Source organism: Akebia trifoliata, chromosome 16 (genome assembly GCF_017979445.1).
Source record: "Akebia trifoliata isolate Shusen 1 chromosome 16, ASM1797944v1, whole genome shotgun sequence".
Taxonomy (NCBI): Eukaryota; Viridiplantae; Streptophyta; class Magnoliopsida; order Ranunculales; family Lardizabalaceae; genus Akebia; species Akebia trifoliata.
In genome coordinates, this window is record NC_141390.1 from 4,688,443 (window position 1) to 4,715,577 (window position 27,135).

Here is a 27,135-nt window from a genome sequence, read left to right on the forward strand (position 1 = left end):
GCCATCACTATTAATAATAGGGGCGGTTTTTTGGTATTTGCGACGGTTTTTGACCCCCTGCTAAAAACCTAAAATTTTATAGTGTTATATGACTCGTCCAACAACCGAATTGAGTCTCCAATATTGTTAAAATATCAATCAAATTTATAAACATTCAGCCAATTCAACAAGATTCTGTATTTTGATAAAAAAAATAATTTATTTTTAATGATTTAAATATTTATAATCTAATACCTATAAATATAGATAATTGGGGAATGACTTCTCAAGTCGATCGATCCATTAGCTTGAAAAGTCTATGAAATACCAATTTTTTTCCCACTTCCTTTAAAGATGGCTTATAGCTTAGGCTTGGAATTTGACTTTTTTTTTTTCTTTTCGTAATTTTGTCTTTTCCTTTTTATAACTTCAAAGATTATTGGTTTATATACCAGCAAGGTTATAAACCTGGTCTCCCATCTTGTTTTGGCACTTACCGAGATTGAGTTAACTTATCTTGTCTAGGACCATTAAATCCTTTGAGATTGAATTGTACTCATTTTTATATTTGTTGTTAAATAGTTATAATTTTCTATTATAAGATGGGTTCATGTATAGTTAAAATGGAGGATATTTTTCGTTGGGTATTAAGGGGTTGTTAGAACTCAATAACTGTGTGGCTCAATTGACCTACACATTTTTTGGTTTTTGACTTGCACAAAAAAAAATTTATTGTAGAAACATCAATAAATAAGGATAAATCCCAATTAAATTTGAATTAGAAATACTTTTTAGGTTTTAGTAGAAAATCTTGATGATGGATATGACTCCTATTAAAAGAGGATCTCTTGGCCCTCTAGCCCTCTATTTCAATCTATTTAAGTTAATTGACACCCCATAATAAAATAGGCATACACATAATATGTGAAAAGAGATTGGGTCTTGAATTGTGGTGATATGCATCAATCACTAAAACCCTAGCCGATCCAATATAAAGTGGATAGAGAAGGTGGGTTTGAAAAATTAAAGAACACATGGATCAAGGTTCACAACTTGGGGATTTGTGCACATTGGATGATTGACACGTGGATTACGAAAGGCACATCTCCAACTATGTCTTGGATCATCGATTTAACTTATGACACAAGGTAAGTATGTTAAACTTATGATTTTTAGGAACATGAATATATTTATTGAGATATATGAATGATTCTTGCTCTTGGTAAATTATAGATTTATAGTTATGTGAATAAAGATTTAGAATGTTATAAATCTCACATGTGCTATCAGAGTATAGGTCCTTTAATTTCTATATCTTGGATTAAAGTCTATTCATGCATGACTGTTGTCATATTGGCTAGATTCTTTTTGAAATCTTGTAGAAATTTTATGGTTATTATACCCATAAACTTTAGATTTTGTTTTGAATGCTATATCCATCAAATTCAGATTTCGTTTTGGGCAATCACTACGTCATACAACACTAAAAACAACCGTCCATAAAAATCGTTTTTTAATAAAACAACTACTCTATCCATCTCAGCAATAGTCGTTTTAAAAGGAGTGGTTTTTCATTTGCGACTATCCAAAGGTGTCGGGAAAAACGACTGTCTTAAATTGAAAATTAAAAATTGGAGCTGGATGGATAGCTTTGTACAATACTAGGTGTAGTGGATATTTGTACCAGTAAAGGATTAATAATAACTAATAAACCTTTAATCCAATGTTTGTTATTAATGATTAAATGCAAGAGCTCGCGAGTTATGCCACTGTGTTGGCAACTTTGAAAATAATATCAAGTACACCCACTTGCCATACAATACTATTAGTGTAGCTTGGAGTTGGAGTTTGCTATTTGCAAATGATTGTGTTGAACAACAATAAACTACCATGTGTTCATTTAAAAAACAAGAATAATGATGAATGCATCCGATTTTTGATACGCGGCTGATGTGGCACTTTAAATCACTAAATTTTTTTTCCAAAGCAACAATCTTGTTGGTTTATGTGATCTTTGCAGGATCGTCTACTTATAACAAGTGAGATTGTCAATTTAACAACAAATATCAGCAATATCACTACTTTATATTAGTGAAATCGTGCCTTTGAAAAACTTTTGATCTCGTTCTTCATGTTTCATCAAAAGTAGAACACAGGGAAATCCTAATGAAAGTACGTGACAAGAGTACGCCAATATATGTGGACTCATAAAATTGAGATGGAAACATAGTTGTGAGGCTACGTTAGATGATAGAAGTAGATTTTAGAAAGAAGTTTTCAATTTATGGGATCTAATGTAAATAGTACAACAATTTTGGCCCTACCCAGTAAAATAATTTTTTAAGGAGGTGACATAAAACAATTGAGACCCCCTGTAATGACAGTAAAGTACACTTCTGCATTTTTCCTGCCTAATCCAATTCAAAATCTCTATATTCCACTGTGCGTTGTCAATCATATCTAATGACTCTCTGTCAACATACTCAACCAACATCTCTCTCTCAATGGACTCAAAGAAGTAAGAGAAACCTTAAAAAATATTTTTCTTTGCACCTATCATCTTCAATTTATTCTAGTTCTTTTTCACTTGAACAAATAGGTAAACTGTCGAATTTTAATAAATTAAAAAAAAAAAATTTCGACACTTTAATTGTCAAACTTTTCTATTTTATTTTACTTTCTTAAAATTTAAAAACATTTTGACACTTCAAGTACCTAATGAAAAAAAAAAAAATCAAATTTTGTTTTAATAATAAGATATTAAAAAAAATGGCACTTAAAGTGCCGATTTTTTTTATTATTATAATAACGTCATAAACAGCCCCTCTCCCTAACCCTTCCATTTTCTTCTTCTCCCTCACTTTCCTAAACCACACAGCAGCCATTTTTCGTCTTCTCCTCCATTCTAGAACGAGCAGCCACTCGATTTCGAGTTCGTCTTCTCCATAACTTCAATGTTGTGATTTCATCTTCTCTAAAGCTGAAATGTAAGACAAATCTTCATTTCCTTTTCCTTTTTGTTCAATTTTTCTGTAATCTTATTGAAATCACATATATCTGATTACACATTAAATAATCTGGTACTGCTCTATTTTTCCTCGATCTTTGTAGTAAAATATCTTCAATTAGAACTTGAAGATTATGGAATTTTTATTTGGTCAATCTATAAATCTGGATAAGATAGGTGGAAAATTTCTATCCAAATAGACCATCTGAGTTAACAATGTCATTCCAAGGACCGATCCATCAAGACTTTCATGGATACCCAACATACCACAACGCCATTTGTACACAATCTTTCCATTGGTTAGGTACAGTAATTCCCCTTTATTGTATTGCATATATGAAAGAAGTGCTATGAAAATTCCATGGATTCTTCCATCAATAAAGATTACCCTACGCATCATTTTGGTTCATTTCACATGATTTGGAATGTTTTACCAAAACAGTATTCTATATCATGTGTTGAAAACCAGGTTTTCAATTGGCAGGAAAGGGTTGATCATTTTGTGGCCGCAAATCATCCATATTTAGCATGTATCGGCTGCTCATGTTGCTGTTGGCTTCTCTAACTTTTTGATTTGAGGATTTGTAAGAAAGGAAAAAGAGTAAATATAACACTTGGATGGGTTTCTTTTCATTTTTGAATCTGATTAACACTTACTTTGTACACCCTTTTTGTCATATTGGATGGGAAGTGAAGCATGTTTGTTGACAGAGACTTGAGGTGTACACCTTTTTTATTTTTATTTTTTTATTTTTTATTTTATAGTTATAAAGAAGTTGAGTGGAAACTAATTAATGGTTCTCTCTTGTTATTGAATTTGATGGTTGAAGAGGAATACTTTGCAAGAACACGACCACAATTATGCCCTTTAAATTAAAATCATAGTATCTGATTCAATAATCAAGTTTACCTAGACCTTCGACAAATCTTGAAGCTAAATTTTTTCCAGATCATATCTACTAGACAAGACTTCTGAAGCTACATTTTAGAGAATTTCGAATAGTATTTCATAGGTGCCCATTGATATAATATAATTTCACACAAGTTTTTTGAAGAAAATTGACTAGATGGAGAGACATGCCAAATCAGTTTGTCCATGGGAATAAGTAACAATTGGGGTGCCAATAGTAGGTCTCTAAATATAATTCAAAAATCAATTTACATGTTAGTAAGTGAGCAATTTACATCCAAATCCAAATAACTATTGTTAGAAAGAACCCTATGACCCGAAGTATAAATTAACAAGAACACAAGAATCTCACAAGACACAAGATATACGTGGTTGGGTCAAAGCATCGACCTACATCCATAGGCGAAAACAGCAATTTCACTATGTTAACCGAAAAAAAAAAAAACTAGGTTACAATTTCTTTTTGCCTTGTATATCTCTCTTACCCTTTATATACTTAGGATCACAAAGAGGTTAAACGGGTTGGATCTATATCCAAACCAAATGGGCCCAATACTTTGTCCGGGGGCCTTACGTAATGGTAGGGAAACCCCACACATTACTAATTAAACGCATCATATGGGTTGTTAACGGATTATCAAAAGATCCAAGTTGATTCCAAGAATAGAAGACATAACCCAACAAATCTTCACTTTGGCTTCAATTCCAAAAAAAGAAACCGCTTTTGTCTCACCCTACTAGGGTCTCAAGAACTACAAACACCTATCAAGTTTAGGCTACCCCTAAACTTGATGCTTGGGATGACTTTAGTCATTAAATCTGTTGGATTCTTCGCTGTATCAATCTTTTTCACTACAATAGCTCTTTGAGCAACTACATCTTGGATGAAATGCAATCTAATATCAATATACTTGGTCCTCTCATGATATATCTGATTTTTGGTCAGATGTATGGCACCTTGGCTGTCACAAAATACCGTAGTAACACCTTGTTCCAAACCCAAATCAGTAATCAAGCCTTGCAACCATATTGCCTCCTTTACTGCCTTTGTAGCTATCATATACTTAGCCTCTGTGATAGACAATGTGACTGTTGACTGCAAAGTTGCCTTCCAATTGATGGTATTACCACAAAGAGTGAAAATGTAACCTGTCAAAGATCTCTTCCTGTCTAGATCACCAGTATAATCAAAATCAACATACCCAACAATACTCTCAGAAGTGTCACTGCTTTTATCATATAACAAGCCAACTCCTGTAGTACCCTTTAAGTACCTCAGCATCCATTTGACTGCTTGCCAATGGATCTTCCCAGGTTTATCCATGTATCTGTTGACTACACTAACTGCATGTGAAATATCAAGTTTGGTATAAGCCATGGCATACATAAGACTGCTAACAACATTAACATAAGGAACATGAGACATGTGCTCTACCTCCTCCTCTGTTTGCGGGGACATTTGAGCTGAGAGTCTAAAGTGAGCTGCTAAAGGAGTATTCACAGACTTAGACTCTTGCATCCCAAAGCAATCCAACACCCTCTCAATGTATTTCTTTTGTGATACATATAATCGACTTGCTCCTCTATCTCTATGAATCTCCCTACTCAAAATCTTCTTTGTAGCCCTCAAGTCTTTCATCTCAAACTCACTGCTGAGTTGAACCTTCAGCCTTCTAATCTCAGAGGTATCTTTGCATGCAATCAACATGTTATCTACATATAATACTAAGTACATAAGCGAACCATTTGTGAACTTCCGATGATAAACACAGCTGTCGTACTTACTCTTGGTATAGTTGTTTCCTACCATAAAATTATTAAATCTCTTGTATCATTTTCTAGGAGTCTGCTTCAGGCCATATAAAGATTTTTTTAACAAACACACATGATCTTCCTTCTCCTAAATAATGAATCCCTTTGGCTGATGCATAGAAATCTACTCTTCTAACTCACCATGTAGAAAAGTAATATTTACAACAAGTTGTTCATGCTCTAATTTGTATAAGGCAACTATGGCAAGGAGTACCTTGATGGAAGTATGTTTCACCACATGCGAGAAAACCTTGGTGACATCCACACCTTCCCGTTGTGTATACCCCTTTGCAACCAATCGTCCTTTGAACCTAGCATCTTCAACACCTAGAATTCCTTCCTTTTTCTTGAAGACCCATTTGCATCCCACAATCTTCTGACCCTTTGGCTTTTCAACAATCTTCTATGTTTGATTTTTGTAAAGAGACTCAATCTCCTCGCTCATGATAACACACCACTGTGTTGACTCCTCAAATGTGATGGCCTCTTGATAGGTAGATTGTCCTTCATCATCCATAGTCTCTGCCACACTAGGTGCATAAGCCACCAAATCTGCATGAGCAAATCTTTAAGGTGGCCTAACTTGCCTCTTTTGTCTGTTTCTAGCCAAGCTTTACTGTTGTAACTGAACTTCATCCCCGATTGTAAGATCCTTTCATGGTTCTTCATCTTCTTGATCTAGATCATCTGTACTATTATTTTTCAAAATAGGAGCCTCTAGCTCTACTTGTTCAATGACACCACGAGGTCCCTCAGTATTGAGTACTTCTTTCGCACTGAACATGACAAACTCATTGAATGTCACATCCTTACTGATAATAAACTTTTTCCCTGTCGCATCTAGGCACCTTAATCTTTAATCTTTCACTCTAGCTTGATATTCAAGAAATATGCATTTCTTTGCCCTTGGTTCAAGCTTACCATCTTTTACATAAGCATATGTTGGACATCCAAATATTCTCAACCCAGAATATGTACCAGGAGACCCCGACCTCACCTTTGGAGTTTTGAACTCAATAACACTATTAGGAGACCTGTTCACCAGATTACAAGTTGTGTTAACAACTTCAGCCCAAAGTTGCTTTGGCAAATCAGAAGTTGATTGCATACACTGCGCCCTTTCCAATAGTCATGTTAATTCGTTCTGCAACCTTATTCTGTTGTGGTGTCTTTCGTACTGTGTGATACCACACAATACCCTTATTTTTGTAAAACTCGTCGAACTCTCTAGAGCAAAATTCCAAATCGTTATCAGTCTTCAATCTCTTAATTTGTTTTTCAATTTGTTTTTCTATTAGTGTTTTCCATTGCTTGAATTTGACAAAAACTTCATCTTTCCTTTTCAAAATAAATATCCAGACTTTCCTCGAAAAATCATCGATGAACGTCAACATGTATCTGCCTCCACCATGTGATACAACCAGAGATGGGCCCCATAAATTAGAATGGATATAATTCACAGTACCTTTGGTTCTGTGGATACCCGTACTGAACTTTACTCTACACTGCTTCCCAAAAATAAAATGCTCACAGAAGTTCAATTTTCCAATTTTCTTCTCATCAATCAAACCCTATTTGCTCAATATTGTAATCCCTCTCTCGCTCATATGCCCAAGGTGCATATGCCACAATCTAGTGGTGTCTAAATCTATTGCTGATATTGACGCCGTACCTGTAATTGTCTGTCCTTGCAATGCGTACAACCTATTCTTCTTCAACCCTTTCATTACCACAAGAGCACCCTTAGAAATCCGAGTAACTTTATCCCCTAACAACAACCATTTGAGTCTAGCATACCTAAGGAAATCAAATTTTTCTTCAATTCTGGAACATGCCTGACATCTGATAATGTCCTCACAATAGCGTCAAACATTTTCACCAGAACTGTGCCAATCCCTACCACCTTACAAGCAGCATTGTTTCCAATAAGAACTTCACCCCCATCAAAAGGCCGATAGGTTGTGAACCAGTCCTTATTGGAATATATATGATAGGTGCAAGTTGAATCAAGAATCCACTTCTCACTGGAGACATTGGTAGAAACTGAGAGTAGATAACCGCTATCACTGTTTCCATTTGCCACTGTTGGATCACCAGCATCATGGTCATTATGATTTTGTTTTCTCTTCTTTTTACGCTTCGGACAATCTCTTTTAAAATGTCCTTCTTGATGACAATTTAAACACTTTAACTTTCTAGTCTTCGATTTTGATCTAAACCGTTCTCTTCCATCATGGTTCCCTTTATGATTTGATTTCCCCCTAATAAACAAATTTTTGCTTGAGCTTTCTGTAATTCCATCTACTTTCTTTTTCAATTCCTTAGAATTTAAAGCAGATTTAATCTCTTCAACCGAAACAGTAGTTTTAGCATACATTAGGATATCAACGAAATTCTCATACGAGGGTAGTAGAGAACAAACCAAAAGTATGGCTTGATATTTTTCATCAATTTTAACAATGATATTCTTTAAATCTAAAAGAATACTATTATATTCATGAAGATGATCAGGAATAGAAGTACCTTCTCGCATCCGCAGGGTGTAAAATCGTTTCTTTAAATACTATTGATTTGTGAGAGATTTTGTCATGTATCGAGTTTCCAGCTTTGTCCATAGTAAAACTGCCGTGTCTGAATCATTGACTTCTCGCAAGACCTCATTCCCCAAAGACAACAAAGTCGCATTGTGTTCCTTCTTCATGATCTCCCTTTTCTGTTCTGGTTTAAACGATTCAGGCAAATTATTGCTTCCCAATAGCGCCTTTGATAAACCTTGCTGAACAAGCAAAACTTTCATCTGAACCCATCATAGATTAAAATCGTTTTTTCCATCGAATTTCTCGACATCATACTTCGCAGCCATAGCTCTAATACCAGTTGTTAGAAAGAACCCTATGATTCGAAGTATAAATCACAAGAAGACAAGAATCTTACTGGGCACAAGATATACGTGGTTTGGTCAAAGCATCGACCTACATTCACGGGCTAAAATAGCGATTTTACTATGATAACCAAAGAAAAAATTAGGTTACAATTTCTCTTTGCCTCTCGTATATCTCTCTCACCCGTTTAGGGTTTTATCTCTTACCATTTATATACTTAGGGTTATAAAGAGGTTAAACAGGTCGGATTCAAATCCAAACCAAATGGGCCCAATATTTTTCCTGGGAGCGATGCCCCTGGACCCCAGTTAATGGTGGGGAAACCCCACACATTACCAATTAAACACGTCATATGGGTCGTTAACGGATCATCAAAAGATCTGGGTTGAATCCACGACAACTCTCCATATACAAGAATAGAAAACATAACCTAACAACTATATTTGCACACCTTCAAACATTACAGAGATCTATTCTAGCTCTTACTTTCTAATTTATCTTTAAATTATTACAAAGATCTACAATATTGTCACAAAAGTCTTCAATATCTTTTTTTTCTCTCAGTTATTTCTTTTCCTTCTTTTACATCTATTGATGTTGTAGTCTTTCCCACATGAAAGAACCACATTCATTTTTTCTTGACTAGAAAAAGATTCATATAAGACATAATTTAACAAAAAAACTTTAAAATACATGTTGATTTAGGACAGCAATAAAAAAATTTCCCTTTATTTCCATTTTTGGTGGATGTGGTAGTTATTAATTTGCAAGTTCCGCACCCACATCTACACCATTGTGGTTTATCAATCCAAATCCAATATCCACATCCATTGTCATCAACATATTTACCACTATCAAATCCAAATTCAGTTTTATAATTTAAAGAAAAAGAGAATCATAAGACACTAAATATATGGCCTCTTTCAAGTTTGTATCTATTAACAATGATTGATGCTGTTGATTTTCTCTGACATCCAACTTAGTGTAATTATGTGGGAGAGTTCTATTGTGATACACTATTAATTTTCAAATAAGTTTTGCATGGATGTGATGAATCCACATGTCAACAAGGTGGGCTTAGTAATGTGTACATCCGATCAAAGGAGACCATCCTCACCAAAAATCAGCTCATTCTGAAACTTCTAACCCAAATAGGACAAAAATCATTGGCTATGGTGTGGGTGCCCTAGCTAAATTGCTAGGCACAAAAACACACGCCCAAATGATCAAACTTACCAAGATTTTAATCAATGGACCCAAATGGATTGCTACATTGGAAAAATTACAGCACAATCTTCTAAAATTCATGTGCTTTGAAAATGGATTGACCTACCAGTCGGACTGGTTTGGATGGATCGACTTGGTCAATCATACTTGTCAATGACTGGTCCGGTTTTCAAAACATTGGTTTGGAGACAGAAATTGTCTGATTTTTTTCTGTATATTTTCAATGAAAACAGTGTGACTCAGAATTACTTTTTGAACCTGGTCCGAGCACTGGATGTGGACTCACACGGTGCCTGCAGCAGGGCTGACAGTTCCAAGAGTTTGGGTGGGGGGAGCAAAGGAAAAGGTGGTAGGGGTAAGGGCACGACCTCCTCCTGATCTATCGGCCCAAGTCAGAGTATGGATGACTCAACCCATTGGATTTGCCATCAGCACCGGTAAGTGCTCCAGTCCCTGTGCTCCTCCACAAAGGTGACTGCAAACCATATTTGGAGACGTTGAATCAGCCTTGCATCTGGCATTTTCGAGTTACAAATTTCCTGGGGACCCATTATGACCAAGAAGGATATTCATATTATTGGTCGGTCACCTCTGATGCTGCAAATGCAATGCAAAAGCAAGAAAATGGGAATAATAAACAGAAAAAGGGGGAAACCAGCCTTACAGTCTTCAATGTTTTGTGTGTCTGACATGATGAAGTGAACACTTGCTGTGTGTGATAGCTTGCTCTCAAAAAATTTGCATATAGTATCTTTACGTATGTTGGGAAGTGATTCTTGGTACTATTACACTGACTATATAAACATATCAGTGGGCACAAATGCAAATGACTCATTTGTAATCTACCTTTGCTAATTAAAAAGATGGTTTTTATTGCCTCTTTCAAAACAATCCCATTGTAATGTAAATGGACTTTTCAGCTGGAACGATTCATCTGTTGGCAAGGATGGATCATTAAGCAAAAGAATTATCGGTAACAGCTGTAATTTAGTAAAAATTATGTTGTTAATGTGGATTTCTTATTAAGCCTGATCTTGTTCTTTCTATTGTTCCTTAATTGAACATCCAATTATGCAATCATGACTTTTTTTTTGTTGATCAGATCTGATTAGAGTTTTCCGCGCTTCATCACATAAAGAAGAGGGTTTTTTATGCATATGTTTCTGATTTATGCGTATCTTGATAACACATATCTTGGAGATACTTCTTGAGTTGTAGAGACATTGGTGTGGTGGCGATCAAGTCAATGAGCAAATAAGTTGCAGAACAAAGTAAATATTGAGAAGACAAAGAGTTCAAAATAGCTCTCCATGATGGAGAATGTCACCTTTTATAGACTTAGATGGGCAATTATGAATTGGGGGTACCAAGTTCTTATTCATAAATGGGCTTGATAGGACTCATGTCCTCTAATGGAACACTTGACTTGAGTCTTACGATGATGTTGTGATGTAGGACGAAAGGGAATTCGGACTGCAAGGGTGAAAATGTTGAAGAATTGTTTGGATGAAGCTTTAGAATGAAATTGATGGAAAATAAGGGCTGACAAATGGACAAAATGGTGGGTCATGGACAGATTTGTGAGCTGATTACAGGGAATAAAAAATGAAGTAAAGATGAAGAAAAGGTGGTGGAGACAATGGAGATCTTTGTGGCTGGGAATTGGTGAAGGAAAATAGAAAAATAAAAAATGATAGTCAGGAATCACTCAACAACCATAGAAGGGAATCAAACCTTCAAAGAGGAATCACTGAACTCCATCACGCCAAAGCTATGGTGTGTAAGTAAGAAAAAAAACTTCCTTTTAATCAATATCAACAATCATTTTTCCATTTAATTCTCAACCTTATAAAGAGATAACAAGGAAAATTTTGAGCAACTAGTAATTAAGTTTTCAAGTAAAACTAAAGTTTCAAGAGAGAAAGGACCACTTTCCAAGACAACAACGAAATTCAAGAGAGGAGAGGGAGAGACCAAAGTTCTCTAGCATGGGACTTGGTCAATGTTTTGGGTCATGGGTTGGTCAAAAGTTGGACCTAACGAGTTTCCTTTTGGATTTAGATAAGAGAGATGGATATGGGTTGTAGTGGGTCCATATAGGCTTGGTCTGGATTTGTGTAGGAGGATCTAAGTGAGCCACGTAGGTGGCACTCTCCAATTGGACATATAGAGAGGTTCATGAGAGGAGCCTTGCACTATGTTAAAAAAGAAAAGGGAGGTCAATTTAATTTAATCACATTTGACGGACCTTGGCATCGATCCCCTTTTTTTCAGGTAGTGTTTGTGGTTTAACCCTTTAGGCATAGGTCTGTTCCTTTGGGAATTACTCAAGTCTTTTTCATAGGTTGAAAGACCCATGGGGTTTTGTTTACAAGGTCAATCTCTTGGGACCAGTCCATGAGAACAAGAACTTTTATTGATCTCGAGGATCTCTTATTAGAACTTTTAATAATCCCGTGCAATGTGTCTTTTTTGATCTTACATAATTTATGTATTTGAGCCTATCTATGAAGATTTTAGTGTTATAACGAGCAATTGGATTGATATATAAAGAAATTGTTTCGAAAGCACCATTTTTTTTTTATTCTTTTTTATATCATATTCGAACTACTTTAATGAACATAGACAAAAATTTCCATATAAAACATGGTTTGAATACCCTCTGAGGCTGGTATGACAAGTCCATGATATGAGTTGAGTCTCCAATATTTTGAAAATATCGATTGGGTTGCCTGATCCATTTGCTTGACAAAGTCCAAGAAAATTAAATATTCCTGTAAAGATAATAGCTTAATTTTAGTATTTGACATTTTTTCTTTTCTCTTTATAACTTTATAGCTGATTGGTTTACATACCATCATGTTTATAAACCCCATATCTCATCTTGTTTCGGCACTTACCATTAAATCATTTGAGATAGATTTACAGTTTTTATATTTGCAGTTGAATAATTTTTTTTTTCTATTACAAGATGGATTCATATATAGGTATTCAATCACATTACCTTATTTTATATAAATCACAAGTGTATAATAATTATTAAAAAATTGTTCATTTTTATGGAATACAACATAGAACTAGTTGATTCGGTTGAATTTTCAAGAAAATGAGCCAATTTATTTCTCAAGGATCCTTTTTTGGTTCTATGTGGAGAGAAAAAGAAAGAAGGAAAGCAAACTACTTTCCTTGCCTAACAATGTAAGTATCACTTCCCCAACAAGGTAAGTATCGCTTCTTTACCCTAATCCATACTCCTCACTACCAAGTCAGAGTTATATTTAAGAAGGAGAAGAAGAATAGCACAATGTAATTAGGTGAATCCAAAGAAGGAAAATGGAGAAACAAATTTGTTTGAATGTCACATGGGATGACGCCAAGTATTCTTCCCCAGTGCCAATAATTGGCCTATACATAGCGGCAGGTACTTCAGCATGCCTTCTATTTATGGTTTGTGATTTATTTCATGGATTATATGATAGAAAGCCATGGATACCGTGTAGATTTTTAAAACTCAATTCCCTTACACTCACTCTTATTGCAATTGCTTCAAAACTCCCAGTAGATCTCACCACTGCAATGCCTTCTGCTCAAGACCAATTGTCCAAGCTTAGTGGCACTGTCTTAGTATGCATCTTTATGTGTATTTTCTTTCCTTCACTCGGAACTCAGAGTCATTCTGAACGTCTTTCAAACATGCTTGCCTTGAGCATCTTTGTAGTAACCATTGTTGTGAATGTCTGTATGCAGATGGTTACTGGTGTCATATTCTTGTTCATAGTTGAACATATCATAATCATGTCATGCATGCTATTATTGCTTGCATTGTTGTGGTTCACTTTGGATTCTTTTCAGTGGGAAATTTCCCACACTTCTCGATTTGTTGATGAACTTGAAGAAGAGGACCCTCAAAATTCAGAGAGTAAGAGTATAATACAAATGTTGAAGGCATTTTATATATCTAGTTGTACACAAAACCATGAATTGGTCTTCGTTACTTCCCCAACGTGTTTAGTTGTGTGCATGCTTTCTGCACTTTGTGCCCTAGTTCTATCGCAGGCTGCAGTTCGATCTGTTGTTCTTAAGAAGGTGGATTTTCGATGTGGAATTTCTGATTATAAATGGTCAATGTGCATGGTTGTAGTGACTCAGATTATCACTGTCCTGGTAGGAAGTATAACCATCATGTTTAGATTGTTGTTACTCGCCCTACTAGTATTTGAAGACAGAATAAATGTTTATGAAGTATTATCAACTTTTTTGAAGCTCCACATTTTTACTTCGTGCGTTTTGTCAAATTTGTCAAAGCTCCGCACTATTTCATTCTTCAAAATCTCTATAATGGTTTTCGCAACTATCTTCCAAACTATTAAGAGGATTATTTCTATGTTATTCATCGTGGTGGAAATCATTATGGTCTTCTTGGGTCTTCTCTTATATTTGATGCTCAAGATACCTTTTATGTGTGCCAAAAAAATCCGTAAAATTTGTTTTGGTGAACAAAGAAATGATGAAGACCGTGACTTGAATCTGCAAGACTGGATAAAGAGAAACTGTGAATATGACATGAGGAGATGGATGGACAAATATCAAAGGAATTTCCCAACTGATCATCTCGTCCAACTTCTTTCCAAAACTTCTCAATCAGGAGAGTCATTTACCAATAAAGTATCTTGTCTTTCAGTGGTAATCTTTATAAGAATAGCCACAGTTGCATTACCAGATGCCCTTGGTGCTTCTCTAATTCGCACACTGGATGAAACCTTTGGAATCATTTATTTCATTGACAAGAAAATGACAGCCACAGATGATGATAAAAATAAACTTGTAATGGCAAAAGAATTGTGGTTGAATAGGAACAACCCCTGTCATTGGTTCGATAATACATTCATTAAACCATTGGTAATGAAATTGTATTCTCAGTCTCCATTTCAACCTCCATTGGACTTATATTTTGCACTTTGGCTTACTGAAGAATTAAAAAGATGCGATGGACAGTCCAATCCTCTTTATAATGCAGAGTATTTTGCAATTAGTGGTAGGCAACACATAAAAAAAGTTACGTATGCAGTTATTGAAATTCAAAATGTCTGTGAGTTGATCATCGGACAACAGTCAAGACAAACCTACTCATCAATCGACGAACTATATGGTCGCATGGAGCAACTATTTGTGGACATGTTGCACTTTTTCCTCTCTCAACTCCCACTTGCCATGTCCAAGCATCTTGTTGAGAGCCCCATTCAAGAACGTGAAGAAAGAGCAAGACTTGGGCTGAAATTCCTTTACAAACTTGGACCGTTGGAGAATAAAGTTAGTTGGTCATTTCCTGATGGGACTGGTATCACTGGCTTGATGACCTCTCAAGTTCCTGCGACATCTATTCAAGTTCATCCTTCATTAGTTGATGGAATTGGTGCCAATAGCTTGACAACCGCTCAAGTTCCGGGTGTAGACACTCGGTGTATCGAACCGGTGGAAGGCAATTTTGATGCAGATGATGAAATTCAAGAGCTTGTTTGAGTAGTATGGATCGTAAGTACATTTTTTACTTATTTCTTAGCATTAATTAGTTGAATTATTTTAATGTGCTTAGAACCATTATTTTAAACATTTTCTTTTCTGATTAGGTGAATCAGGAGGATGAGAACATGAGAAGATCTTAGTCTGAATTGGGCTCTCCAATAAGCATGAAGCCAAGATGAGGTTCAAGAAAATGTTAAGAGGCATCCGAATACCTCATCGCCTAGAAGTATAAAGAAATTTAAGATTATTCTGTTTGTCAAGAAATTTTAGAAGTATTGAATTTCTTCTTCAAGCCTTTTGTCAGTTTTTTTCTTCTTTAATGTGTTGGAGGGGTATGAAAGATTTTCTTGGGGGGGGGACAAGATTTTTTTGCCTATGAGAGAATTCGGTAATGCATTTTATTATTATTATGTTATAATGCCATCAATAAGAAAAAAAAAAAAAAAAAGGGTATCTCAAATATTGACCAAAATGTTTGCGTTTGACTCAGTTTTGTCTAAGAGACATTATGTGGAAATGATATTAATACCCCAGCCTTCAACCTAAAATAAAAAACCTCTATTTTGATTTCTCTTTCCAAAATCAGTCATCTTCTACCTCTTGGGTAAAAAGTTTATCCTGATTTTGAACCTTAAGATAAATCTAGTATAACTTTCGATTATAAGATTTTTTTTTTCAAAAGAAAATTCCAAGTTCAATAAAGAATAAGGTAATGCTCAAAATGATGGAATGAAAATGCGGTTAAATACATTCAAATTGATTTTCTGAAAAAGTTGAATAGTTGAAGATAATTGATTTTGGGATGAAAACTAAATGAGTTTTAGTTACCAGTTGAAAGATATAGGTTATTTATGTTATATTTTCCGTTAGTGCAGAGAAGAAGAATAAGGTCAATAGGGCATACAATTTGTTTGAAAATGAGTAATGCTACATGCACGCTATTTTTGGCCAATGCCCCTGACGTCCTTTTCTCTCTCCTATCCATAATTTAAAAAAGTAAACTTTTTGATTTAATAATCTTCTGACATTCAAAAACATGATCTGATGCAATGGAGTTGTAGAGGGCAAATTATATGAACTTAAAAAAAAAAAAAAACAAAAAAAATCACTGAAATAATTTTTTTTTTTTTAATTTTATAATTTGGGTGCACGGTGGGTGTCAATTTTCAGCACCTTGGATCAGACTTGAAAAATAATATTTTCTTAATTTCTTCTCTTTGAATATGAATATTTTCATGAAATATAAAAGGCTGTGTTGTTAAATTGTCAATGTGATAATCAAGGCTTTCTTGGTTTCCAATCAACTATTTTATGGATCTCGAAGATCCCTTATGATTCTACAATAACAATCAAATTTATAAACATTCAGCCAATTCAACCAGATTCTGTATTTTGATATAAAATAATTTTTTTTAATGATTTAAATATTTATTATTTAATACCTATAAATATAGATTATTGGGGAATGACTTCTCAAGTCGGTCGATCCATTATCTTGAAATTTGATTTTTTTTTTTTTTTTTTTACACCTTTTCTTAATTTTGTCTTTTCCTTTTGATAACTTCAAAGATTATTGGTTTATATACCAGCAAGTTTATAAACCTGGTATCCCATCTTGTTTTGTTGGGTACTAAGGGACTGTTAGAACCCAATAACTGTGTGGTCCAATTGACTTACACATTTTGCACAAGAATTCTTTATAGTAGAGACATCAATAAATAAGGATAAATCCCAATTAAATTATAATTAGAAATACTTTTTAGGTTTTAATAGGAAACCTTGATGATGGATAAGAATCTATTAAAAGAGGGTTTCTAGGCCCACTACTTCCATCTATTTAAGTGGATTAACACCCTATAATAAAATAGGCGTATGCATAAAACGGAAGAAGAGATTGAATCTTGAATTGTGGTGATCTCCATCAATCACTAGAACCCTAGCCGATCTAATATAAAAATGACAGAGAAGATGATTTTGAAAAATTAAAGAACACATGGATCAAGGTTCACAATTTGAGGATTTGTGCACATTGGATAATTGACACGTGGATTATAAAAGACACATCTCCAACTATATCTTGAATCATCGATTTAACTTATGACACAAGGTAAGTATGCTAAAATTTTGATCTTTAATATAAATATATTTCTTGAGATATATGAATGATTCTTGCTCTTGGAAAATTATACACTACAGTAAAATAGGGCTATAGCGACGGCCTTGACCGTCGCTATAGAGCCAAAATACCGTCGCTATAAAAGGTTTTGAAAAAAAAAAATTTTAATTCTACACCAGCCCCCTCATGTATTGCTGAATATTGGAGATACCCCTATGTTTTGAAATTAATGACCTTGACCCCAGACATCAGCATTGCTGAATATGTTTTGAAATTGTTACCTATTACTGGACTATGACACAAATTGTCACTAGACATCCTTGATGAGCTACTGATTTTACTTTTATGTTACAAAATTTAATGGACATTGAGTAATTAAAACCACTTGTCACCAACTACAACACGTTAAATTCCTTTCATATAATTGCTAAATGACTGGGTAAGAACCAGAATGCTTGCATGGTAAGAATACAAATAAATATAGGTTAAAAAACGGCTGAAAATGGAAATTACTTTTCCGGAATGGGTAATGTGAGGTTATTACTACATAGTTAATACAAAAGAAAAAATATAATTAAAACAAAAACAAATTGAAACCTAACAAACCTAAAACCTCAGCAAACAACAGACTGCTTCTTCACCTACATGTAAAGGCTGCAAGGAGAAAAAGTAAGATATCAGATAAATTGAATCAAGACAGAAGATAACAGAGACAATTTGTGATAAGAATACTATGTCAAGACTAACTGGTTTGCCATCTTCTGCGAGTATCTAAGAAAGTGTGACGGTGACCATGACTGATTAGCCTAACAAAAAGAAGAAACAAATTCGTGGAATTAAACCATTTGATCTTGTGTACAAAAATCTAGAGAAATAGCTCAAAATCCAAATGGCAACAAACAATAAACTAAGAAAGTGTCAGCTGAGATGGTTTGGGCATGTTCAAAGCAATGGGAAGATGCAAATTAAAGTGATACAATCTAATCTCACCATTTTATCTATGACTATATTTCCCTAAAGAGTCGTGACTTTCTAACTCTCCTTCTGACACACATCCTGATGTGGCATTTGCATTTGTAACAAGAACCACTACCACCCAATACAAGTAGACTACGTTTGCAATTATCAAACCCGCACATTGCCCTTAAATTAACTCTGTATCACATAGCATATTTTCTCATGCATAAACACCTAAAACCATAACGCCTACACTCACTGTCCCCCCATGCTCATGAAATAAAGAAAGGAAATAGAAAAACACTAGCTAAGCAATAGAGGCGATGTAGACACCACATGAGGATAAAGACCGTATGAAGAAACCACCACAACAAATGATCAAGAGATACTGCTGTCATATTACTCTGAATGACATTGTGGAGCTGACTCAACCTAACAATGGTGTAGACAACATAGACCTAACACAGGACAACAAAGTAGAGAGAACCAAACCTTCAACTCACCCCAGTAATGGAAGACATGTCAACTTTGTATAATGTTTTTATCATAATCACATCATCATCAGCTATGTGCTCTTCCACAACTTCATCCGCAGATACAAGGAGTGACGAATCAAACGTTTCGTTTCCTTCCATATCAGCAAATGTTGAAACCTGCCAAAGAAGGATCATAGAGCAAGCACAAGATAGCCAGGATAAAGTAAGAATGCGAAAATTATTGGAGATGAGATGTAAGAAAAAGGAGTACAAAAAAAAAAAAAACAACAATCTCAGGAACATCAATGCCTTGTCAATCTATTTAAAGCCAGGTCTTTTCTTCGTTCAGGTCTTTTCTATTATATTTTAGTCACAATATATGTTTAGGCTAAAATGAATCTTACAATCATATCAACATTCTAGTAATAAATATAATAGAAAAAAAATGCTTAGGGTATAAATGTATAATTAGATAATAATATTTTAGTTGGGGATGACATCAAGCACATCTAATATTTATTATATAAAAAAATTGTAATAATCTTCAATGATATCGACAAACCAGGTAGCATAGGCCAAAGGTATGGATCAATGTTCCCAAAGGAGTTGGAGGCTTATGTCATCGCCCCAACACAAGGCTCTCATAACATGGTCTAAGGCTTACGAAAGGATCTCCTCTAGAAGGTTTACTCCTTGGCAACGTGGCGCAAATCTTCTTTGCGGACACACCTCACAGCAATAGCCCCAGCCTCCACAAAGTACTGACATAACATTTGAGAAAACAAAATCCATTAGTAAAAAAATAACAGTACGCAGTTTAAAATATCACATGCACAGCTATGTACACATGTACTCCATGGATATGAGAGGCTTAGAATAGTTGGACATGAACAGAATGGGAAGGGACATTCAACAATGTCTCAGCCTTCTGAAGTCATCACTATCATCATGCCTAACAAATATTCGGGTTGGCAACATCAAATCCTATTTCTCCATTCAACACAATCTAGAGCCAAATCTCCACTATAGCTTTCTGAGGTGAAAACATCATACATATGATGTATCATATATCATAACCTCTCTAAGGTGAAACAACGTATCTATGATGTATCATATAATGTAACCATGCAAGTGAGAAAAATGGAAAATACGGCAGATGCTGCTATAAGAGAAGGAAGGATCTTCAGGAACTCATACTCAACCAAAGACAATTCTGCTAGATAATTGGCCAAGAACTCCAACTCTAGACTTGGGGCCTACAAATCAGATTGTAAATTTGCGAGCTAGATTGTTACTAAACAGAAATCAAAATGTGAAATCTTTTTTCATTTGGATGTAGCCATGTAAGTTGGATATGATGGAAACCAGATAATTTACCTTATAAGAAGCTTAAGTCTCTTGAAGGAATCACTTACAAAAAAGAAAAATAAAAGGTAAAATATGAGGGAAGAAGAGTGCATTATAAACTTCAGTGGAACTACATTAGGAGAAATTCATTCAGTAATTGATAGGAAAGAATTGGGATAAGCTGAGGTCACCTGAGGAAGGTCTGTATGGTTGGTGTTAATAGTTGGAAGCCCAAACAGTTAAGCACTTGAGTCTCCATTTTAAGTACCTGTTACTTTACTGAACAGTCAAGCAAACTGATCAAGAAACAATCTATGGGTTACGCAATGTTGTGTAAATGGATTAGATTCTATGAAATTAAGTAGATAGACAAACAAAACTACAACTACACATATAGATCCAACAGAAAAGGCTTTACAGTTAAAATTTTATGTGACAAGTTAAATTATTACAATCTGAAAATTTGTTAAATTTAATAAATAAATAAAATAAATAGCAAAACCAAGATCAAAAGCACATACACTAGTAAACAATACATTTCAATGGCATTCAACTTCCTAAATTCATCTACAAACTTGATTATAACAATTTTAAGATTTTTGATTAAAAGGGATGACACCACATGAATTGGATTAAATCCCTATCCAGCATCTTGTAATCTTAATAGTTTATATATATAGAAGTATCTAACATGATGTAAAACCTTTCTAAGGTTGAAAGGAGCTCCCCTCGTATATGTGGGAGTCTCAAAAGGACTTTGGGCACTTCTGCATAGCATTTGACATATCTAGGAACTATCCTCACAGTGAACATCCCATTAGTTGAAGATTATGTCTTCAAGTGGGAGGCTCTTTGCAATGATTAATCTTTAGCTTTGTTGTTGTGGGCTGTTTTGTTGTTTCTCTTTGTCGCTTTTTTCTTTGTTTTTTCTTCTTTTTGTCTTGGGTAGGGGCCACCTCAGCCTCTAGTCTTTTTAATCAATAAAATCTTATACTTATAAAAAAAAAAACCAAGTACAACTTCTTTCATCCAAGAAATTGCAAGGATATGCAACAGAAAATAAGCAAGAATATGCATAAGCGCCATAGAATTGTGAACCCCTAGACAGGCATTGGTATACAATAACAGGGCAAGAGGCAGAATCACGCCTCACGAGCCGGAAAAGACATCCATGCAAGCCAGTGCAATGAGACCACACAAGTTCAGACATACTCAGAAAATTTAATTAGAAAAAGCTTGCCTTAAGCGCCATGTCATTGAATTGGGCAAATCTTATTAGAGACTTAAGATTTCAAAAACAAACAAAAATACATACAAAACAGACCATCACTTTGTCATATATTAAACTATTATATAGTAAAACTATTTCATGACCAAATGTACTAATTACAAATGAATGAAATTTGATGCTTTTGACCCTACAAATCTTAGGTTTTGTACCATTTGTAGAGAAATCCCAAGATTGAGGCTATAATAGCTTTGAACTATCACCAACACCCACCCATTCCAAACACTTCGTTCTTCGTAAGATTGACATGCAACACTAAGACAACTTTAAAACACCTGATATTACATCTAAAGCACCTCAATTGAGTTTGTGATACCTTGATAGATAAGAATGTGCTATAGGCAAAACTACAAATGAGAAATGAGAGGACTTCTCTTTATTAGATTCACAAATACTATGTGAATCAAAGGAGAATGGGCTTGTGGGTGTGTGTTGAAACTCACTTGCCTACACTAGAATGCATACCAAACTCAGCTGGTAAGGAGCTCTTGTAATTAAGCATTTGCAATAGCTCCAGCAAGATTGAGATAGCCTTCACTCAAATTGGAATTGTTGATTATGTCTTGCAATGCCTGCCTTTCATCATCTTCTTCGACCACATCTCCATTGAGCTCGAAATTAAAACCCTAAATTATTAAATAGTAGTAACAAAAAATCTCTTAGAAGTCAACAATTTACAAATCAAGTTCAAGGTAAAGCATATTAGCAACAATGATAATTTCTGAAATTATATCATATCTACAAATAAAATTCACAATTAATTCTTCCACAATGAAGCTGGTGTAGTGTTAGTTGATGAGATTATAGAGCGAGTCAACACAAAACTAGAACTTTTTTTTGGATGAATGATCCAATATGAATAATGATGCAAATTCTTTACAGTCTAGGGCTGTTAGACACACTAATCCCCACACACCAGATTAACAATCAAGTAATTTTTCAATCACGGCCCTATCAGTATCAATTTCTTAGCTATGGAAATAGCTCAAGTCCAAGGTATTAAATAGAATGAAATCTATAGTCAATTGCACACAACAAAGAAAAGTGACTTTTATTTCACTTAAAGTGTGTCAGATCAACAATTCAACATCAAACCAAATGAAGCAATAATTAGAACTAGTCACAGTAAACTGAATGTACACCATGAGCCTAGTCAAAGAAAACTGAATGTACACCCTAAGCAGAATAGGATCAATTGAAGTAGATTATTGGTCACTGATTAGATTTTATGATAAATACCCATAGAATCTAGCCTTATACAATTTTTGTGTTGGAAAATTACATTGATTTGACTATAGCATTGATCGTTGGTGGACTTAATTGGCCATGTTCTGTGTCAACACTTCGAATAAAAGAACATGCAACATTCTATTTCTCTACATCACAAAATCCAATAGATCAAATCAAAGAACATAACAATCTTTACCTCACATTATCATATTGAGTCCCAAAAAATCGATACCCAAACATTAAAAATGATGACACAAATCACTAAAATGAATGACATAGAACATAGAAGAAAGCTTGAACTTACAAACTTTATCAGAATGTTGGCGCTGAAATAGAACCTCGGTACTTGATATCACTGTTACTTCCATTTAGAAGCTGAAGAGGTTGGAACATGATCCCACTGAAGACAAAAAGCCTCAAGTAACTGGGTGTGCATCACTTCTCTGTCAATCTGGAGATGTGTCACTACCCATAGTCACTCCTTCATTTACTGTCTGTCAATCTGGAGTTGTTTATGGATTACATTAGCAAATAAAAATGTTCCACCATTAAAAAAAATGAGATTTACTTATATAAAAAAATGACATCACAATAGACTAAATAAGGGGGAAGAGTAAAATAACCAATGTGCACAATGCAGTGTTCAGTGTAATTTTGTAAGAAGAAGGACACTTAATTCTTTCATAAGAAGTTCCATTAACTCAATCAGCTGCTTCCAAGTTATAGTAATAATATGTCTTTATTCATAACACCAGAAAGAAAATTGAAACATAAGCAGCCATTGCAAAGGGCATTACGAATTTGGAGATTTTTAAAGTGACTATTTCGTAGGTTTAAAGTGACAATTTCATTATAAACCTGCGAAATAGTCACTTCTGAATTTTTTTTTAATGAAAACGTGATAGTTCACATTTTGGTAATTAAAATGAACAGAGGGCGAGAATCGTAAATAACTAATTTTAGCTCACGAAATAGTAATTCACCCAACATTTTATTATAGATTTTCCAATAATAATCACTAGAATTAATCAAAATGGGAATGAAGTATGAAGAAATAGATTGTGGCATAGGATTCATGTTTTGAACCGAATGATCTATGATGAGGTGTAGATGTCTTGTTCTTCACCCAGATTGTTTATTGTTGATTTCACAAAGAGCTTGTCAAACTAAGTAAAACAAGTTCATAAATAAAATCAAAACTAGTTCAAATCCAAAAAAAATAATTGAACCTCATTATCACAATGAATTACTTACTTGGTTAATCCAATTGGGGATCTTAACAAAAGACTCGATAGAGAGAGAGAGAGAGAGAGAGAGTCAAGACCGACTGAAACAGACGATTAAACTGAAATTAAGGTTTAATTCTAAAAAAATCAAAGTGAAACCCTAAATCTAAGTTTTTTAAACTGAAATTAAATCATGAACTCAACTGAAATCTGATTTCTATCAAAATGTGGTTGAGATCAGAGCTATGGTATCCTAATCTCAACCAATGAGATCTTAAAAAACCTACATGTCGGTACAGGAAGCTCAACTAAGCAGATCTTGTCTTAATATTAAAAACCTAGAAGGAAACCTCACAATTGAAACAAAAAACCCTCACAGTAGTAACATCGCCTGTTGAAGAAGTAAATTTCAATTAGGTTTTGTGAAATCGAATACCTTAGATCTCTTGACTTAAGTAGGAAAAATAAAATCAACATTGCTCGTTTTCAACAACCCCTTGATCCACAACACACACAAAAACACAAAGAGAGAGTTACCTTGATTTGATCGGTGAGAAACCCTAGATCTTAGGCTGTTTGATTAGTTTAAGAAGAATAACCAAAAGAGATCGACATGGGATCACAGAGAAATCCTATATTTCAAGTAGTCTGATTCATTTAAGAAGAACCAGAAGGGATCGAGAGAAAGATGGCGAGCTTTCTCAATCAATCTGAGTAAGTGAGTTGTGAGGTTTTGGATTGAAAGAGAGATTGCTCGACCAATCTAAGTGGGGGAGTTGTGAGGTTTTAGATCGAGAGAGAGGGCGAGCTTGTTCAATCGCATCTAAGTGAGGGAGTTGTGAGATTTTAGATCGAGAGAGAGGGCGAGCTTGCTCGATGGATCTGAGAGAGGGAGTTGTGAGGTTTCGAAATAAAACGCGAGAATAGACGGAGAAATAAAATGCGAGAAGAAATTAGGCAAGATTTAAAAACTCTACACCCACATTTTTTTTCCGTCGCTATAGTGCTACACAACAACGGAAATAAGTCGGCTGTTTGCTAATGTCGTTGCTATTTCTCAATTTACCTATAGTGATAGATTTATAATTATGTGTATAAAGATTTAGAATGTTATAAATCTCACATATGGTATCAGAGTATACACAATGTGAAAAAAGCTCAAATTTGACGAACAAAAGGGTCAAATTGGCATCGAATTTTTCATTGTCAAAATTTTTTTTTTGACAGATCAAAACTATCAAATTAATGAAAGATAGGAGAAATTTGACAGCTCTAAGCCATCAAATCTGGAATCTAGAATTTTGACAATCCAAAACTGTCAAAATTCAGTTTCTAAAATTCGTAGGCCTTGGCCCATCAATTTTTTCTGTTGAATTTTCCAGTTTTCACGTAGTGATAGGTTCTTGAATTTATATATCTTGGAGTAAAGTCTATTCATGCATGATTGTTACCATATTGGCTAGATTCTTTTTGAAATCTTATAGAAATTTTATGGTTATTATACCCATAAATTTTAGATTTGGTATTGAGTACTATACCCATAAATTTCAGATTTCGTTTTGGGCACTATACCCACAAATTTTAGATTTCATTTTGGGTATTATACCCATAAATTTCAGATTTTGATTTTCATTTGGGTGACTAACCTATAGGTTTAGTAAATATTATTAGTCAATTCAGATATATATAAATTCTATTAATTTTGTAGCTGCCAAAATAGTCTAAAAAGTAAAATTTATGAAATACCTAGTTGAATTAAATTTGAGTAATCAGAATGACATTAAAGAATAGTAATATTTACAATGAGAGATTCAATTAGGTAAATAAGATTAGTCCAAAGGAAAATTTCATTTAATTAATTGAAATTTGGTTAAAGTAATACAATTTTATTTAACAAAATTAGGACTAGATACCAAAAATAATAAAACTGACTGAATAAATTATGTAAATTATATTAACTTTATAAGGTAATCTAATTAGACTATTACACTAAAAATGAGTGAACAATAAATAAACGTAGTTTAACCCAAAAATAAATTTAGGTGATATTAATAAATTCATCATTATCAAATAAAACTCAAGGCACTTATTAGAGTATTATTCTTATTTAATTTAACTTATTGGTTCATTGCATTCTTATGCCTCTATCGTCTTGATTTTTATCTGATCAAATTTTTTAGAATGGTATGAGCACATCCAATTCATTCCTGGTGTTCAAGATTGAAACGCCCTTAATCAGCGTGGCGCGAATCCCTTTTTGGTGTTTGAGAGTCGCTACCTAATTTTATGGTTTAGGAACTAAAACATGACTCAAAATAGAAAGGGAAATACTGATCTACCAAAAGAAACTATGGGTCCGGAGATCACGTTACAAGATCAGAAGGTGTTAGACACTGATCCCGTCGGCAAACGTCGATTTTTACTTTTTTTAAAAATTACATTGTTGAAAACAACTTAAAAATAAAATAAAATAAACCTAACTTACCCGGATGATTGCGACAATTGGTTCCCTCAAAACTGGCGAAGAGCGTTATCGTGTGAGTTTTCCTATTTTTTCTCTATCACTGGATCCCTTTTCGATTTTCAAGATGAGGTATTCTCCTCCTACATCTGAGTATTTTCTAATTTTTTAGGTGTTTTAAGGGTTTATGGGTGTTTTTGGAGGATTTCTTGGTGTTTCTTGAGTAAAAAATAGCGTTTGGGGTGTTAGATAGGGACTTGGGACTTCAGATTTAGGGTTTTGGGAAGATTAATGAGAGTTTTTGACCTCTCTTTCCTAGGATTTTTTTTGACCTGCAAGATTAAGTTGTAGAGGCTCCTTTTTATAGAGTTTTTTGGAAGTTTTTCAATTTGACTAAGTTTCTTTAAGATAAGGTTAATTAGGGTTTTAAATTATGATTTTAATTCTTACATACAATGAATATTTTTTTTATTTTTTGAAGAACTCCTAATTATATTTTTTGGGACCCTAAATGGAGGGGTCTTATTATAAATATCAGGTGGGCCCCACTTAAATAAATGGGCCACCACTTAAAAGTTGGCCCGTGGGCTTTATTTATTTAAAATTTTTAATTTAATTTATTAAGTTTTCACTTTACGTTAATTAATGTTTTAATTATTAATTTTAAAATTTTAAATTTTAATGGTTCAAAATT

The 27,135-nt window shown here is 34.2% G+C and overlaps 2 protein-coding genes and 2 long non-coding RNA genes across 5 annotated transcripts; 3 read left to right on the forward strand and 1 right to left on the reverse strand.

Annotated features, from left to right (window-relative positions):
* Positions 1–2,798: 2,798 nt before the first annotated feature.
* LOC147382386 (uncharacterized) lies at positions 2,799–11,194 on the forward strand. Its single transcript, XR_015173296.1, has 3 exons — positions 2,799–2,966; positions 3,471–3,587; positions 10,051–11,194. It is a non-coding gene; the product is annotated as an uncharacterized LOC147382386 (long non-coding RNA).
* Positions 11,195–13,150: 1,956 nt separating this feature from the next.
* LOC147382387 (uncharacterized) lies at positions 13,151–13,994 on the forward strand. The gene is made up of 2 exons (XM_086428557.1): positions 13,151–13,903; positions 13,986–13,994. Exons 1-2 carry the CDS (start codon positions 13,151–13,153, stop codon positions 13,992–13,994), a joined length of 762 nt encoding a protein of 253 aa, XP_086284683.1.
* Positions 13,995–14,243: 249 nt separating this feature from the next.
* Positions 14,244–15,714, forward strand: LOC147382388 (uncharacterized). The gene is made up of 2 exons (XM_086428869.1): positions 14,244–15,349; positions 15,445–15,714. Exon 1 carries the CDS (start codon positions 14,258–14,260, stop codon positions 15,335–15,337), a length of 1,080 nt encoding a protein of 359 aa, XP_086284995.1. The 5' UTR covers positions 14,244–14,257; the 3' UTR covers positions 15,338–15,349; positions 15,445–15,714.
* A 2,239-nt stretch (positions 15,715–17,953) lies between these two features.
* On the reverse strand, positions 17,954–24,882 carry LOC147382389 (uncharacterized). 2 transcript variants are annotated; one of them, XR_015173978.1, is made up of 6 exons: positions 24,518–24,882; positions 23,059–23,256; positions 19,452–22,150; positions 18,588–19,066; positions 18,204–18,262; positions 17,954–18,110 (listed from the first exon to the last, which is right to left on the reverse strand). It is a non-coding gene; the product is annotated as an uncharacterized LOC147382389 (long non-coding RNA). The 2 variants fall into 2 exon arrangements; XR_015173979.1 differs by lacking the exons at positions 23,059–23,256; positions 24,518–24,882 and having other exon boundaries at positions 18,588–20,145; positions 20,267–20,298.
* Positions 24,883–27,135: the final 2,253 nt, after the last annotated feature.

Excerpts from the sequence above, each read along its gene's own strand:
- LOC147382387 (XM_086428557.1), top strand. The coding sequence starts at position 13,151 with ATGGAGAAACAAATTTGTTTGAATGTCACATGGGATGACGCCAAGTAT.
- LOC147382388 (XM_086428869.1), top strand. The coding sequence starts at position 14,258 with ATGCTCAAGATACCTTTTATGTGTGCCAAAAAAATCCGTAAAATTTGT.